Genomic DNA, 15442 nt, shown 5'->3' with positions numbered 1-15442 from the left:
AGAGGGAAACAACTTCTACTACTTTCTTGTGATTATAGAGACAAAGTAAGCCTTAATTACGGATGTCCAAAGGAATATTTGACCTTGTGAGAGACGTGTCACGTTTCAATTGTTGTTTGATACTCTCAATAAGGCCTAAATGTAGGAGGTGAAGGAGACATTGAGGATGTATATATCGGTACTTAGGTGAGCCACATTTTCAATCAAGGTTGTCATTTGACATATGTAACAAGGCCTAAATGTTGGAGGAGGGAGGAGTCATCGAGGTCTTAAACAAGATACTTATGTGATGACATATCGTGTCACAATTTCAACCGAAGTTGTTGTGGGGCAATCTCTACGAGCTCCGAAATGTTGGATGCGAAAAACTCATCATCAAGGGGGGTTTACATGCACTCCTGAAATGAGGCAAGCCTATGTTTGTTCGGTGGTTTTGACAGGGCTCTGGAAGGTATAACGGAAGAGGGGGGGGGGGGGGGGGGGAGTGGAATGACTAGCTATAGGCTTGATTGGTTTCTGTTTGGTTTTTTTGCCTTGAAACTAAACCGAACCATTTATAGAAGACAAAAAAAAACCAAACCGTTTATGAAGTCTTAAACCGCTTAAACCACTTAAACCACTTAAACCAAACCATTTAAGTAAAAGGCTCTAAATTGTCTCCGCTGGCTGTAGAGCAAGGGGTAGTCCCAGGACAAGAATCGGCTGCCAGGGTTTCGGTTCGGTTCGGCTTCTTTGCCTTGAAACCAAACCAAACTGACCGAACCGAACCATTTATATAAAACAAACGAACCAAACCGTTTATGAAGTCTCAAGCCACTTAAACCAAACGATTTAGTGAAAAGGCTCTAAAGTGTCTCTCTCTGCTGCAGAGCAGGAGCAGGCTGCAGGCTGCAGGGGCCAGGAGAATCGACTGCATTCTCTGTGTATCTCCTCCTTCATTCTCTGTACATGTGCTGCACACACGGATGATTGCATTGTGAAGCATCTGGTTTCTCTCCGCAAGTAGGGCTGTTCAAAGCTCTTCCCCACCTCCCTAGCCATGGCGGTTCGAGTCACACTGGCCAAATTCCCTCCAGATCTGAAGATGCAAGAAGGGAGTGGCATCCCCTGGGGCGCCATCATCACCCCCTTCTCTTCTCACGACGAGAAAGGCATACCCCCTGTCATCATAGCTCGGAACAAGGAGGATCCTCACCCCCCTCCCCTTCCTCGCTGCGAGAATTGCTGGGCATATCTCTGTTCTCCCTGCGAGATCGACAGACATGCATGGCGATGTGTGCTCTGCGATTCGCTCAATTCTCTCTCCGATGCCGATGCTGCAAGGTTTTCTGCGCCTTCTTCTTCTTCTCCTCCAGAACCTTGCCATGAGCTTTCTTCCTCATTTATTGACATTGAGCTTCCTCTGGGTTAGTTTTTCCTTCTTCTTTTATCAATGCAAGTAGTTATTGTCACAAGCATTTGATTGGCTTTGTTTTTTTTTCCACAACATGTTTATATCTGAGCAGATGATGATCCCGGGAGCAAAGATGAATTTAAAGGAAAACCGGTATTCGTTGCAGCTGTCGATCTGTCTGGTAAGGGCAAATTCTTCCCATATAGCTCCAAATAAGTCTGGTAAGGGAAAATTCGTTCTATATAGTTGTGGATCTGTTTGGTCACAATTTTCTAGCAGATGATGAGGCGCCACCTGCCCATACACGAGAATATTGATGGGATATGTCAGCAAATAAGTTCTCAGTGATTAATCCTCGTTTGAAAAGTCTGATAAGTTAAAAACGTAACATTTGGTTCCATAATCAAGCACTGAGATCAAATGTTAGCTGCGGAAGTAATTGCTAGTACAAGCAGTTGATCAGCACAAAGAAACAATGGATATTAGCAAAGAGCTGAAGCGTGTTTATGATAAAGGGAGCTCTATCTCATGTGCTCCTAATCAACCATACACAAATTCGACTCAGGATCTGATAGTGACAACTAACCTGTGAACTCTTAGTTTCCTATAATACATTAGGTTGTTAACTCTCACAACTAATCCATCTACTGTATTAACTCTATCACTCTCTCTGTTGATCGTACTGAAGAGGGTAGTTGGTGCTTATATATTATTTTGCTTCAAAAGAACCACCATTTTGCGCAACTCTGTTAACCGCACTGAGAGGGTGGTCTGTTTTTGAATGGGGGACTGAAACTATCTGTAAAGTGTAACCGCTCCTACTAGAATCACGGGGGATAGATGCTTGGGACATGAAATGTCGTCTCCACAGGTGATGTGAACTCTGGGATGGAAAACCGGCAAAAATGACAGCATGCACCCCGTTGTCCGTTTGTCACAAGGGATGCCATTTCGGGACAGTGCAGTAGGGTTAAAGAATGAATACACTGGTAATAATTTGTTCAATCCCCCATAAGCATATATATGTGTGTGCACATATTTATGCCATCCCCACCCCCCTGTCGTCATCTCTGTCCTTGTTCATGTCTATGGACATGTCCATCATCTCATTTGACTCTGGTACCCTTGACTCTCAGAATATATTGGAGACTGACAAGGCTAGTACTCCTTGGTCTCAAGTTGTGTGTGGGAGAACTGATATATCCTCTCTTGGGGAACATCTTCACACCAACTTTTCTTTATCTGGCTGTTGCGAGGAAATAGTTACCTGATCAATCTCACATCTAAGGGCATTAATGATGTGAGAAATGAGTATCCATGTGTGCAGAGTTTAGGAGTCACACGTCAGTGGGTGGTTACAGAATACTCATTAAGATTTTTTATTGTGTCATGTAGGTTCTGGACATTGAGAGGGAATCCAATATTGAAAAATAATGCATTGGTGTGGGTTTCTGGACATTGAGAGGGAAGGCCATTTTTAAAAGTAAAAGGTATTGGGGAGATGCAATTTCTGATCATGAGATTCGGGAAACTGTATCCAACCTTGGTAGGCATGCCATAAACTGCAGGCTATATCATGGGCCTAGAATCTCAATGAACTGAAACAACTTTGTAATTAAACGAAAAGCAGATAAATGGAGATTCTGTTCGTAGTCAATTAGTATGCATATTGGTTGGTTGTAACTTAGAAACTGGTAAAAGATCATTAGTTTATCAGATTTATTATTGGCTATGAAGTCGAGCAAAAGAAGATTAGGCAAAGATAACCGAATGCCCCCCAAAGGGTCTCTTTCGTCAGTTGTGTGTGAGGAAGATCCAGTAGTAGAGAGAAAGATGAGAACCCTTCCTTACGGAATTTTGTGAAGGCTGGAATATCTGGCCAAAGAATGACATCCCTGTAGATCTTTCCTGGCAAGGTTCAAAGTGTGATACTGTTTTGAATAATGATTAAGAAATTCCCAATACTAATTACATGATCTTCATTCCCCTAAAAGATGACAATTTTGTCTTTTACAATATCACATCTTTCCTTGAAAGAAATTCACACCTGAAATCCAAAATGCTGTTTAGTTCACATGCTGAATTTGTCGCAGTCATAATTTCTTATTTGGATCCAGTCTATTTTTCTTCATTTAAAAATAAAATCACATGGATATACCATATGCTGCATACTTTTAATGTAATTTAAAGAAATTCTACTGAAGACCATGCATGGATTTCCGAACAACTCAATGGTCATTAGAATGACCTTGCTTCTATGGAATTGGAATGTTTTTGCATGCATTCATATTTTGTTAAGTTTGATTTGTGATCTTGTAAGAGGAATCTGCTCTGCAATTGGAAATGAATTTAGGAGCTCTCTAATGGATGAGATGTTAAAGTAAGATTCATATTGTTTCCCTAGGAATTGTTTCATAATATAGGAGCTGCAAAATAGTTTGACTTCCAATCACAGTGAAATTCTTCCACTCGATGCATTTAGATATGTTGTGGTTGTAGGTTATCATTGCATGTAGAATAATAAACTAGATGCAGAAAACATGCCTGGTTATAATTTAACTTCAAAAATTAATCAGTTACCTGATTATGTCTTGCAGCTTCGGAAGAATTTTTGGAGCTTGTAAGAAGTGCACTCTTAGCAGCATTAGAAGGTGACTACTCTCCTCTTGCATTGTGGATGATTATTACAAACGTGTGCTGTATTGCTATCAATATAAATATGTATTTTCTCATGTTTTTAGGACTTTCAAATTAAAATGAGGCTATCAAACATTTTTTTTTGGTGATATATTGAACCAAATCAAAATTAGGTAAAATAATCGTAATGCAATTCAGCTTAGAAGTGAGGGTATTTTGATTTATAATAAACTGTGATGAAGCAATTCAATTATATTGGGAATTCAATTAAACTTGAATAACAAATTATTTTGACCTTTTTTCAATGATGAGTACTGGATGTCGTTTTCTTATTAATCCTTCACTATTAGAACAGGAAGGAACTGAAACAGCACCACCAGGCAGAGTATCATAGATAAATTAATTTTTATGAATCTTGAGCTGTTTGCAGCATTTAGGGTAAGCTGCAAATGATAGAATTACGATTTATTCCTGCATATCAACTTACAATTACCATTCACTACTATGATAAACAGATACTTAAATGTTTGTGATTCACAGGTACAGATACTACGTAGATAAATGTTTGTGTATCAGTTGATAATATATGAAATTCAAAAGGATGCGATGTGGAGTAATATGGTACTCAAATTACAAATCATGGTTGGTCTCATCTTGATGTAGCTTGAAGTTGTGATACTCTTTTTAAACAAATATGCTTGGAGCAAGCTGCTCTTTTTGATGCACATGTGAACTCTGCTATCTCACTTATAATCTATTGTGACAAAAGAAATGCCTCTTCAGAGAATGTTGGATAAATGGATTGAAACCAATAACACATTCCGTGATAAACTCTAGTACATTGCTAACGGACAACTAACTCAACCCAGTCATCTTTGCTTGAAAAGCAGCAAGGTTATCCACAGTCATGGTATGTTGCAATACCAGACGTGGCTGTTACTGGGAGGGAAAGATAAGTGTGGGTGGGTGGTGAGAAATAGAAAAGTGTGACAGAGGAGAAACCAAAGGGTAAAATAGTAAAGCTAGAAAAAGGGAAACAAAGTTTACATGTTATTTCAAGGTTCTACAAACCTACCTGTGATATTCTTAAGTTTTCTTGTTCTACTACACGTGGTTTTCAGGGTGACCTCCTCATATTGAAGTGGCCCATGTTGTCTCAATAACGTAAATTCTTTATTACCCTATGTTTAGTCATATGTACTTTGGTTTGTTGTTCTCAAAGATGAGACACATTTCAGGGTGTAATCTCTTGCTCGGTCATATAGGTCAGTTTGGCCTTTTAAAGGTGTTTAATATATATTTCTTTTTTGCTAGAGGCCATTGGTGTGAGAAAAGCTGTTACACAGCTGTAGCAGAATAGAGTTAGAAGAAAAATAGAAACACGTAGCCAATCGACCTATGCTTATTCTTTAGTTACAAAGTAAGTGGTTTAGAAAGCAGGCTAGAATAGCCAATTTATAGAAAGGGGGATGTGGTAAGTGTAGCTGTTGGGCTACCAAACAGTAGAATCAAGCTTTAAATAAATAGGGAACAAATCTTAGTTGAATAGGGATGTGCTAGGAGAAGTGGCTTCTCCAAGTTCACCATTACACACAGGTGGTACCAAAAACAAACTGTAGGTCACTTCCTCTCAGTTCAAAGAACTACAAATTAAGCTGTGGAGACAGAGCCTTCGTGGGACACATAACTGGATTGATTTTCAGAGATCTTTAGTCTCGATGATCGTTCTCATGAGATGGGACCAATCAGTAGCACATAACTGGTTGATTTTGAGAGACCATTGGTATTGGTTCCCCATGATATAATCTGGCTGAGATGGGAGCAACACCAATAGTGAATGAGACTTTGTTCCAATAAATGACCTGTATCCAACAGATTTAGGAGCTGTCAAAAACAAAAATCTGGTAGTACATGGAGATAATCATTGTTCCTGTGCTGAAATGTGTAAATGGTTCGAATCACATGGCATAAATATAGATGTATTATCCCCATTCCAATATAGTTTCGATTGTCCTATTTGGACATGACCGAGATGGAAAATAGTGGAATGATCTGAACTGATATTGTTAAATTGGATTAGGACAGAAAGTGGTTACTAGTAAGAAGATGGTCTACTAGAAATCCCTTTTTTTTCCACCCATTGCAAGTTGCATTTATCATCTGGACCTTTTATATGAATACACATCTATCTGATCCCCTTCATAGCTTTGATAGGGCAGCTTAGGATCTCTTCACAATATCATAGATTGAGATAGGCAGAATGCACTCAAGAATAATGTATCCGCGGGGGGTGATTCTTAGTAGGAAGACGGCTCACTATAAGGCCCCCTTTTTCCACCCATCACAGGGTGAATTTCTCATCAGGCCCCCATATATGGACACATCTATTTCATCCGCTCTATAGTGTGATATGGCAGCTTAGGATCTTTTCACATTGATCAGAGATTGAGATAGGCAGATATGCTCAAACATATGGAAGAATGTATCTGCCAACTGGACCATTGGGGATTAAATCAGAAAAATTCCTTGTCTTCCATTGTGGTGTTTTTTATGAAATAACTGCCTCTCAAACAAGGCTATGCAAGGTTATGGAATACGAAGAGCAGCAATGCATGGGACTCTTTTTGCTAGAACTCAAGAGACATAGAGGAGTGGTTGAAGGACAACAATACAATCACAAGATCTCATTGACAAAGAAAATCATGACTTCCTTTAACTCGATAGCTTCTCATGCTACAAGCTCAATCAATGACTACACAAATAGGATGCTGATGCTTCTTTCTTTGTTTCTTCTTAGTGAATCACATCAACTACATTGGAACCATTGCCACCTTAAAGAATTAGCATAAGACTTTTGAAGCACCCCTGAAAATAGTGATAATAGAACAGGCGGAAGGATGACGATACTCATAGGTGACGAAGTGATTCAGTAACAATGTTCTCGAAATTGAGAACTAACCATCGTTTCAATATTTTACACGTCACCAAAATGATGAAAAGAACAAGGTTATTGCAGCAACAAATATGGTCTAACACAAGTATAACGAAAAGACTTAGGGATCCACCTCTGCAAAATATAGCCTACCACAGTCATTTCATGAAAGATTCATACGGAGACTGAGGTATATGGATGTTTGCATGCCTCATAGTGCTAAAAAAGTAATAGACTGGCTCAAAATTTCTTCTCACCAACAAGAGATTGAAGGTAGAATCAATATTTCACATACCTAGAACTGGAAGATTTTGCAAATTATTTGAAGAAGAGATTGAAAGAGAGAAACATGTTATGTGTAGGTGCCCATCTTTCAACCCCACCAAAGAGAAGTACGCCACCTTCTACAAATTCCACTACAATTTGACAAATGATGGGGAAGACTGACCCAAGGCAGTTTGGCAAAATTTTGCTCGAGCTTCAAAAGCAGAGGCAATGAACCCTAATATTAGCATGCAAGATGCAACGACAAGTACATAATTGATTTCTTCCATAGCTGCTTACCTTCACTAACAACATGCTGAGGAGGCACCATAGCGCAAGCAAATGAATGCCGCTGACAATGTGAACTGCATGTACCTGTATATTAAGACACATGGTCCATACCATCACCATATCATAGAAGTCATTGCATGCTGTGTCCGATCTGCATGAGTACACCCAGATGCACTTGTGAAAACTTCGTCATAGCCTCATTTCACTGATCCACCAACCTCGGATATGAAGTCTACTCACCACTGCGCTCATACATATTAGTTATGCAGTTCATGGTTATAAACCCTCTCAATAAGTCATTCCACAACATGCATTAGATTAAGATCATGGAGCTTTAGGAAACCTAGAGCTTTAATTTCTGTTTATGGATGACGTGAATTCACCCATATGTTTCATAGGACAATTTGGGCTGCTAGTAAATGTTAATCTATCTTTAATGTAGGCCATTTTGGCCTCCTAAAAGATGCTAATATAGCTTTCCTTCTTTCTTTCTAGCTCAAATTTGTGAGCCTAGGATTCTGTTAAAGGTAAAGATATAGCTTAATTTTATAATAGATTGGAAATTGTAAACCATTAAACATGAAAGTCATGCTCTCATTGCATAAAAATATGGGTGATTGTAATGTCGAGTAACGTCATAAGAGATTTCCTTGTTTGATGTCTTTGACTGAATCATCATACTTGAACATGCCTTTTGACCTTTATGGAACTTTGCTTGCAGCATTAGAGCCTGGGGTTCTTTTTGGACTGGCAACTTTCAGCCATAAGATTGGACTATATGATGTACAAGGCCCTGTTCCTGTTGTGAAAAATGTTATAATACCCCCAGAGTTGGATGGACATATCCCTGTTGATCTGGAGGATGCTATGCCTCTGAGCTCCTTCTTGGCACCTGTATGTTGAATACACTAGTTTTTTCTTCATTGTTATACGACACATGGTTTAGGTTTGTGTTGATTAAGATCTACACCGAATGAGAAGTCAATGGAACATTGCAGGTAGACAAAAATAAAGAAAATATTGCAGCCGCCTTGGAAACATTGAAACCCACCAGTTCATGGGAGAGGACAACTGCTGCAGGTCAAGGCATTGAAGGGGTCACCATGGGTGGAAGAGGCTTTGGTGTTGCCATGGATGCATTGTCAAATTATCTGGGGGCTGAGCATGGTGTCACTTTTGCGATGGGTAAACGGCTGTATTTCCTAAAATAGTGATTTCAGAGAACTGTTTAATTATGAGAATCATGTGAATGTAACAAGGAGATCAAAGATCTTTAAACTATTGCCTTAGAGCATCTTACATTGCCCCTTTGCCATAAGTTCATACATGTTCTAATGATCTGTTTTGCTGCTTTGCAGCACGTGTTTTTGCATTCCTGTCCGGTGCACCGGATTATGGAGCTGGACAACTTGACACTAGGAGGTATGGTGAGCAATATGCAAGCAAGGGGGAAGATGCTGATAAAGCATTGCTTCCTGAACAAACTCCTTTCTACAAGCTTCTTGTGAGTGTAAATCCTCTAATTATACCAGTTTTTCTCACACCATTTACCATTTTCATTCATTTGACTGGCTCTCAGGCTGGAGAGGCTGTTCAATCAGGAGTTTGTGTTGACATTTTTGCGATCACAAATGAATATACAGACTTGGCTTCACTGAAGTACTTAAGCATTAATAGTGGAGGCTTTTTGTTCCTGTATTCCAGTGTAGATGATTCAACACTGCCTCAAGATTTGTAAGCCTTCTTTTGTTTCTGCGTCAAACTTAAAACTTGTTCCCATCTCACATTTTGTTGTGAAGTATGAAATTACCTCTATGATGTAACTTGGTTATTGGATGTTGCCGTGTGTGTCACATTTAATTGTGCTTAAATTCCTGCATTGTATGATATGTAGGGCTTTAAAATGGTAGAAAGCAGAATTGTGTACATTTGGAATCTATGGGTCATAAGATTCCTGAAACTTCCCATGCCACCATGAAAACAAAAAAAGTGAGAACTGAGCCAACCAACATTTTATGCAAAAGTGTCAGCGTGATGGATTATTTAGCCAAACTTATTTCGAACAGTCACGTGCTGGTTAGGACTCAACTGTTCAAAACTGATTACCTTGACACCTGAAAGGTATCAGTCAAACATTCTACCTTGCTGCCTGTTTACACATTTGCATATATTGGAAAACAGCCTTTAGCAGGATCACCAGAAATTGTGGCAGCATCACAAAATGTGGTTGCAATCCTACTAAGAAGAGTTTGGGAACATTGTGAAATCCTGGTATATGGAATGGCATTATGGAAATTTACACTTTCTTATGCTAATCAGAAATCATTTCTTATAGAGGTCTCATTTTCTTTGACCAGCCATTTCATATGCTCTGAAGGAGCTTATTAATTGCTTCTCTGATTGTTACAGCAGTAGAATGGACATGATGTGCCTCTAATCCTGCTCTTGTTAATTCTAAAAGACCTTGGTCATCACCCCCAGAACAGTCTATGGGACATTTGGCAATCCAATTTCGAATTTTTTTGTACGTCAGTCCTTCATCAAGTATCCACTCTTGTGGTTGACCTCAACACCTTTCTCTTTTTATTTTTTGCATCTCTGGATATAGTGTCCTATTGTTTTGATATAGATATTAAGCTTCTAGCGCCAAGTGTGAACATGAAACCAATACATCATCACTGTATAAACTCTGCGAAAGTGATTCCAAACTACAAGTAAGGGCTCTCACAAAACAACCGAGACAAAAAACAAAAGCAAAAGAGGATGGATTTAGAAACAATTGAGATAGTCAATGGATCATTAATCTTCTGCAATATGCGTAGTATTATGAATCAGTATATTCAGATTTCTTGTGCTGTGTCCAAATGGAAGAATCTACATGAAATTACAAGCATTAGAACAGTGTAGCATTGAATAATACAGTTGAGTTGCAACTGCATAAGTTTCAAAGCCCCTCTTTTTTAAAGGCATAAGTTATCATAAACTGAAGCTATTTATTTATTCCTGCGAGACAATTTATTTTTCTTGAGATTGTATTTTCCTCATGGAATAAAGACTTTACTTTATTGATAAAACCTGAAGTCATGAAGAACCAACTTCTTTCTCAGTGACCTGAAAGATCATGCTGTGGAGCGTGTAATTATTCAGAATATCTCTACAGGCTTTCTGTTGGAAATTTATTTCCACTTGTAATGGGAATTTCTGCAATTCCGTTATTTGCTATCACGTGAAATAACATCATTGAAAGATAATATCATATTTGAGGGTGGGTGCAGTTTAGTTTTGATATTGAGCAACATTAATCACAAAATATTCACAGATGAAAAGTTATCCAATAGCCACATGCATTGCATGCTTCAATGTCACGTTTTGTTTCCGAATTAGTAAAATATGTTGGCTTTTTTAATGCTGTTATTCTGAAGCTACTGCTGATCTAATTCATGAATTCTGTAGGTATCGCATGCTTAGTCGACCCTATGCATTTGGTTGCATCTTCAAGTTGAGAACTTCTGCAGAGTTTAAACCATCTCGGGCTGTAAGTGTCATGTGCACGCTAATCTCAGTGTTTTTCCATGATGAATACAATGTCCCCTGTTTCACTAGTTTGGATACAGTATGGACATTTCTTTCCAGATCCACAATACGAAAATGTGCAACACATTATATGCTGTGATTCACATGCAACATATGCTTATGATTTCGAATTTTCAAGTATCTCAGGATTTGACAGGTTAAGTAGATTTCACCTGTCATTCATTTTCTTGTTTGTTTCCTTTGACCTATTCCAAATAGTGCATACATGCATCAGGTGAAAAAGAAACAAGATTGAGGTGACTAGGGATATAGTTGTAACCTCATGTAGTTGGCTTGAAGCAAGTCAATAAAGTGTGGTATCGTAGCAAAAGAAAAAGACTTAAGCTGTAAATTTAGCATTCAGATCTGTATGAGATAATACAAACAGAAACTTAAAGAGTTTTCTACATTGCATATATCTATGTGTGTTTTTGTGTATGCATTGGTCTGTGGGATGGGGCACAATAGAGATATATGAAACTATTGTGCAGAACAAAGGAAGGGCTTCCAACGATACAAATTGCATTCCAATACACGATCATGGTTCCTGCTGATGGTAATGGACAAACTGATCCTCAGGCAGAAAGGTGAGGTGGTTTCTGGAATCTTAAGAAATACAATATCTTGTTCTTTTGCACCTATCTATCTTGGATACAATGAAAGATGACATATGTGTGGCTGGAGAGAACAGGAAAGCTTTCACCCTAAAAAGGAGGTTAAGATTAAGAACTGTACAATTAGAAGTAGCACGGAATGTTGGTGAACTATATGAAAACACAGATTCAGAAGTGGTTCTTTCTATATTGACTCACAAGGTGAGATATAACTTCTTATCATGCATTTCATAATCTTGTATTTGTGCACTATGGTGATACTTACACCCATTATGGTTAGAGTTTATGTTCTTTCACACAGATGTACCTATCTGAATGTCTTTCTCTAAATGCTTATACAGTTATCTAATCTTGCTAAATTTTTCAGAATATCTGTAAATGTGTGTGTATATGGCCAATATTTGGAGTCTCTATTGTATTGTCAAACTCATAGTTGGATATCATGAAGCACATAATAGGATATGATTGCAGCACAAGTTAAAAGATCCGACTGAATGCATGAATGCTATGATGAACCAATGAAATGCATAGTCAGAAATGAAAAGCCAAGGAGTGATGGCCTTCCAATGGTGAAAGGAACCATTATATGGGCGATTGAATGTGGAGATTTCTTTCTGGTGATAGAGAATGATCAGAAGCTAGTTGTAGGTATGATGGCAGGCTATTTGGTAGCAGAACATGAATACTTGAGATTTATAGTAATTGAGGAGTGATGTCCTTCTTTTATGAAAGGACCATTATATGCGTTAAATTGATGGCGATTGAATACAGACATCTCTTTCCGGTAACAGAGAATGATCAGAAGCTAGGTTTAGGTTGGATGGCATTATGTTTGGTAGCAGAATATCAATACTTGAGATTTTTAGCGCCCAAATGATATCCTAGATTCATGGAAAATTCGCTAACAGATCTCACATTCATGAATATGTACATATATAATTTGATTTCTAAAATATATGACTTTGTTTCAGATAATACATGCATCTTTAGAAGAAGGTATAAAAGAAGCAAGGCTATTGCTGCACGATTGGCTTGTCATACTGACAGCTCAGTACAATGACTTCTATAAGTTGGCACAATTTGGTCAGCCAAGTACATTGAGCAGATTAGATACATCATTCGCTCAGAGTTCGAAGCTACAAATATTACCACGGCTTGTGTTTGCATTACTAAGGAATCCCCTTCTACAATGCCACGAGGAAGGGGTACATCCTGACTACCGAATATACTTGCAGTGCCTTTTCAGGTATGAAGCTCACCGTTCTCTGCAGTGTTCACAGGTCGTATTAAATTGCTAAACATATTTATTAGATGGAAGACTACACTCATATATATATTAGCTTGATGAAAGGCTTTTATCTACATTACAAAAAATTTGTATACATTGCTTTAAAATATTTTAACTTCCAACTATGTATTCACATTATGATACACATGAATCATAAAAGACATTCAATTTCCAAGTCTTGTCAATTAAGAAGTTATTTTCTACCTTTATGCTAAAAAATGTCATCTTTCCAACTATAATTGTGTTCTTGTTGTGCTACAGTGCACTTGAGCCTAGTTCTCTACTCCGTGCGATCTATCCGGTGCTTTCTTCATACAGTTCTCCAGACAAACAGGCATATCCTCGACATTCATTGAGTCGGGCAGCCCTCACAACAAGCAGCAGCCCAATCTTCTTCTTAGATGCTTTCACCATTCTAATAGTGTATTATACTGCTGCAGCAAATGATGTGCTCCCTTTCCCACTGCCACACACCTGTAATTGTTTGTTTACTTAAGATTTTTATTCTTGCATATACATAACATTTTATTTATTCATCAGTATTTTATTAATTTTAGAGAGAGATGGGGTTTTGTATATCAGGTATGCTACGCTCAACCATCAACAAGTTGAAACAAGAAAGAAGCATTACACCAAAGCTCCTTATGCTTAGAGAAGGCCATGATAGAACAGAGCAATTTGATAAATTTCTTATTGAAGAGCAGGATGTCGATGGTACAGGGATCGGCAACGGTCTGGGCTTTGTTACATTCTTGAACCATGTATCATACAATGTTAAGGAATATATGAAGTGATATGCCATTGCATATACCATTGACGTGAATAACAAAAGGAAAATCAAAGTTGAATGGTTTACGAAATCTTTGATCAAGCTAAATTTTGTTAGTTTCATTAATTTATTCTCCTCTCCTGTGAGGATCCTGATGGAAATCCCAGTGTTTTTCATTTTGAGTTTTACAAATGCAATATAATTTTTTTCATGCTCTTCTGTAATTTTTGGTTGACTGACATATATATACTTATCTGTTTCATAAACTCGATAAGTTGCAGTCCGTCTACTTGTTCTCTAGTTACGATATCTGCTGTATATTTTATGGAGCGCCATATTGATGGTGCTAAGTGGTATTTTTACGAGTCTGGGGGCAGTATGAAAAGTCGGTCAAAACACATGGAAACGTTCTTCCCTAAATGAGTACTACAGCTGCTTGCATGTCTGCCTAGACAAGTGTCATGTACAGCGCGGTCTCGTCCATATCCCTTAAACAGGCTTTTAAGGTATTTGGAGTAGTCCTTAATACATTGCCATATCATTAGACCAATCTAGTGTGGCCTACGCACTCAATACATTTTCATTTATAGCAATGCAGATTGTTTGTTTCATGAGAAAAAAAAGCTTTTGCACTTTGATAGTTAAGTGGTGTGTCATGCATATTTCCATCCTACTTTCAGAGATGTATTTATTTCACACTAGAGATGAAAGTGCACGTTTCATTAGTGGCAATAGTAAAAATGTCATGAAATGGAAAACAAGAACAGATTTATTGCATACCTATGCATGGAGATGTATGTCAATCGACAATACTACATTGTGATATTCAAAGACTTCAAATGCATAGATTGAATCTCATTTTGGTCATTGAATGTGTACTCTATGCAAAGTTCCTCAACAAACCAATCGTATCTCTTTGGACATCTTTAGTTTAGTCAAACTATCATGCTTGCCAAGTACCATAAAAACTATGTTTTATATATGATATTATATGTTTTGAATCTCATTTGCTTCAATGTCTCCGCACTGTATTCTCCTTACCATCTTGTGGATTTGTGAATTTTCTTCATTGATTGTTCATTTGTAGGTTATGTGCATGGATACAACATACTTCGCATAGTTCCATATAATCAAGACACTACAGAATCTAGCACAACGTGAGAGATAAACTATTGATCGGTCTCTATCTGTCTTATTAAGAGAATAATGAACAATATTACAAGATGAGGGGAACAATATTTTTCATTGTCAGAGTCTTGATGAGTCATGTTAAGTTCCTACTTAGTTTCTTTATTTCTCACTCACACTCTTGATTGTAATTTTCGTAACTTGTGGTCTTCTATGAGCACATTATATTGTCTTTGATGTTTTGCATGTCTAGCCACATTCAAATAAATGCTAAGGATCTATAGATACTGTTGATGTGTTAGGAATATATTTGGAATGCTTTGCCTCATCGAACAACCCCAGAAATTCTTCTTCTTAAAGGTTGTCAAGTTTAGAGAAAAACAATCCATCTATGTCGGACATTTGTTGGAAAGAAATTAAAAACCAATACCTAACTAACTTTTGCCCTTTTTGGCACTTCGTTACCTCATCCTGATGCATATGAGGTTTTTCAATGTGGAAGTCTTAGGAAAAGATAATTGGAAAAAAATGTGGCCTGAAAGTGAAGTTAAGA

General features: G+C 37.9%; 1 protein-coding gene across 2 annotated transcripts; it reads left to right on the top strand.

Moving 5' to 3' along the window:
* The first annotated feature begins 991 nt into the window (after positions 1-991).
* LOC147866041 (sec23/sec24 transport family protein) lies at positions 992-13885 on the top strand. 2 transcript variants are annotated; one of them, XM_087316412.1, is made up of 14 exons: positions 992-1406; positions 1506-1574; positions 3991-4044; positions 8239-8411; positions 8516-8702; positions 8876-9021; positions 9097-9251; positions 10971-11052; positions 11132-11247; positions 11582-11677; positions 11782-11905; positions 12676-12950; positions 13254-13468; positions 13575-13885. In XM_087316412.1, the coding sequence occupies exons 1-14, from the start codon at positions 1040-1042 to the stop codon at positions 13784-13786; spliced, it is 2271 nt and encodes a 756-aa protein (XP_087172538.1). In that variant the 5' UTR covers positions 992-1039; the 3' UTR covers positions 13787-13885. The 2 variants fall into 2 exon arrangements, with proteins under 2 accessions (XP_087172538.1, XP_087172537.1); XM_087316411.1 differs by having other exon boundaries at positions 993-1406; positions 8239-8415; positions 8520-8702.
* Positions 13886-15442: the final 1557 nt, after the last annotated feature.

This window comes from Azolla caroliniana, unplaced genomic scaffold (genome assembly GCF_043228905.1).
Source record: "Azolla caroliniana isolate FFs.n. ecotype wild unplaced genomic scaffold, voAzoCaro1.0.p SCAF_3, whole genome shotgun sequence".
Taxonomy (NCBI): Eukaryota; Viridiplantae; Streptophyta; class Polypodiopsida; order Salviniales; family Salviniaceae; genus Azolla; species Azolla caroliniana.
The sequence above is the reverse complement of the archived record's forward strand: the minus strand, read 5'-3'. Positions and strand labels throughout refer to the sequence as shown.

Coding starts and splice junctions, on each gene's coding strand:
- LOC147866041 (XM_087316412.1), top strand. CDS start 1,040: ATGGCGGTTCGAGTCACACTGGCCAAATTCCCTCCAGATCTGAAGATG. Junction 1,575..3,990: donor TGCAGCTGTCGATCTGTCTG/GTAAGGGCAAAT, acceptor TATGTCTTGCAG/CTTCGGAAGAATTTTTGGAG. Junction 9,022..9,096: donor CTCCTTTCTACAAGCTTCTT/GTGAGTGTAAAT, acceptor ACTGGCTCTCAG/GCTGGAGAGGCTGTTCAATC.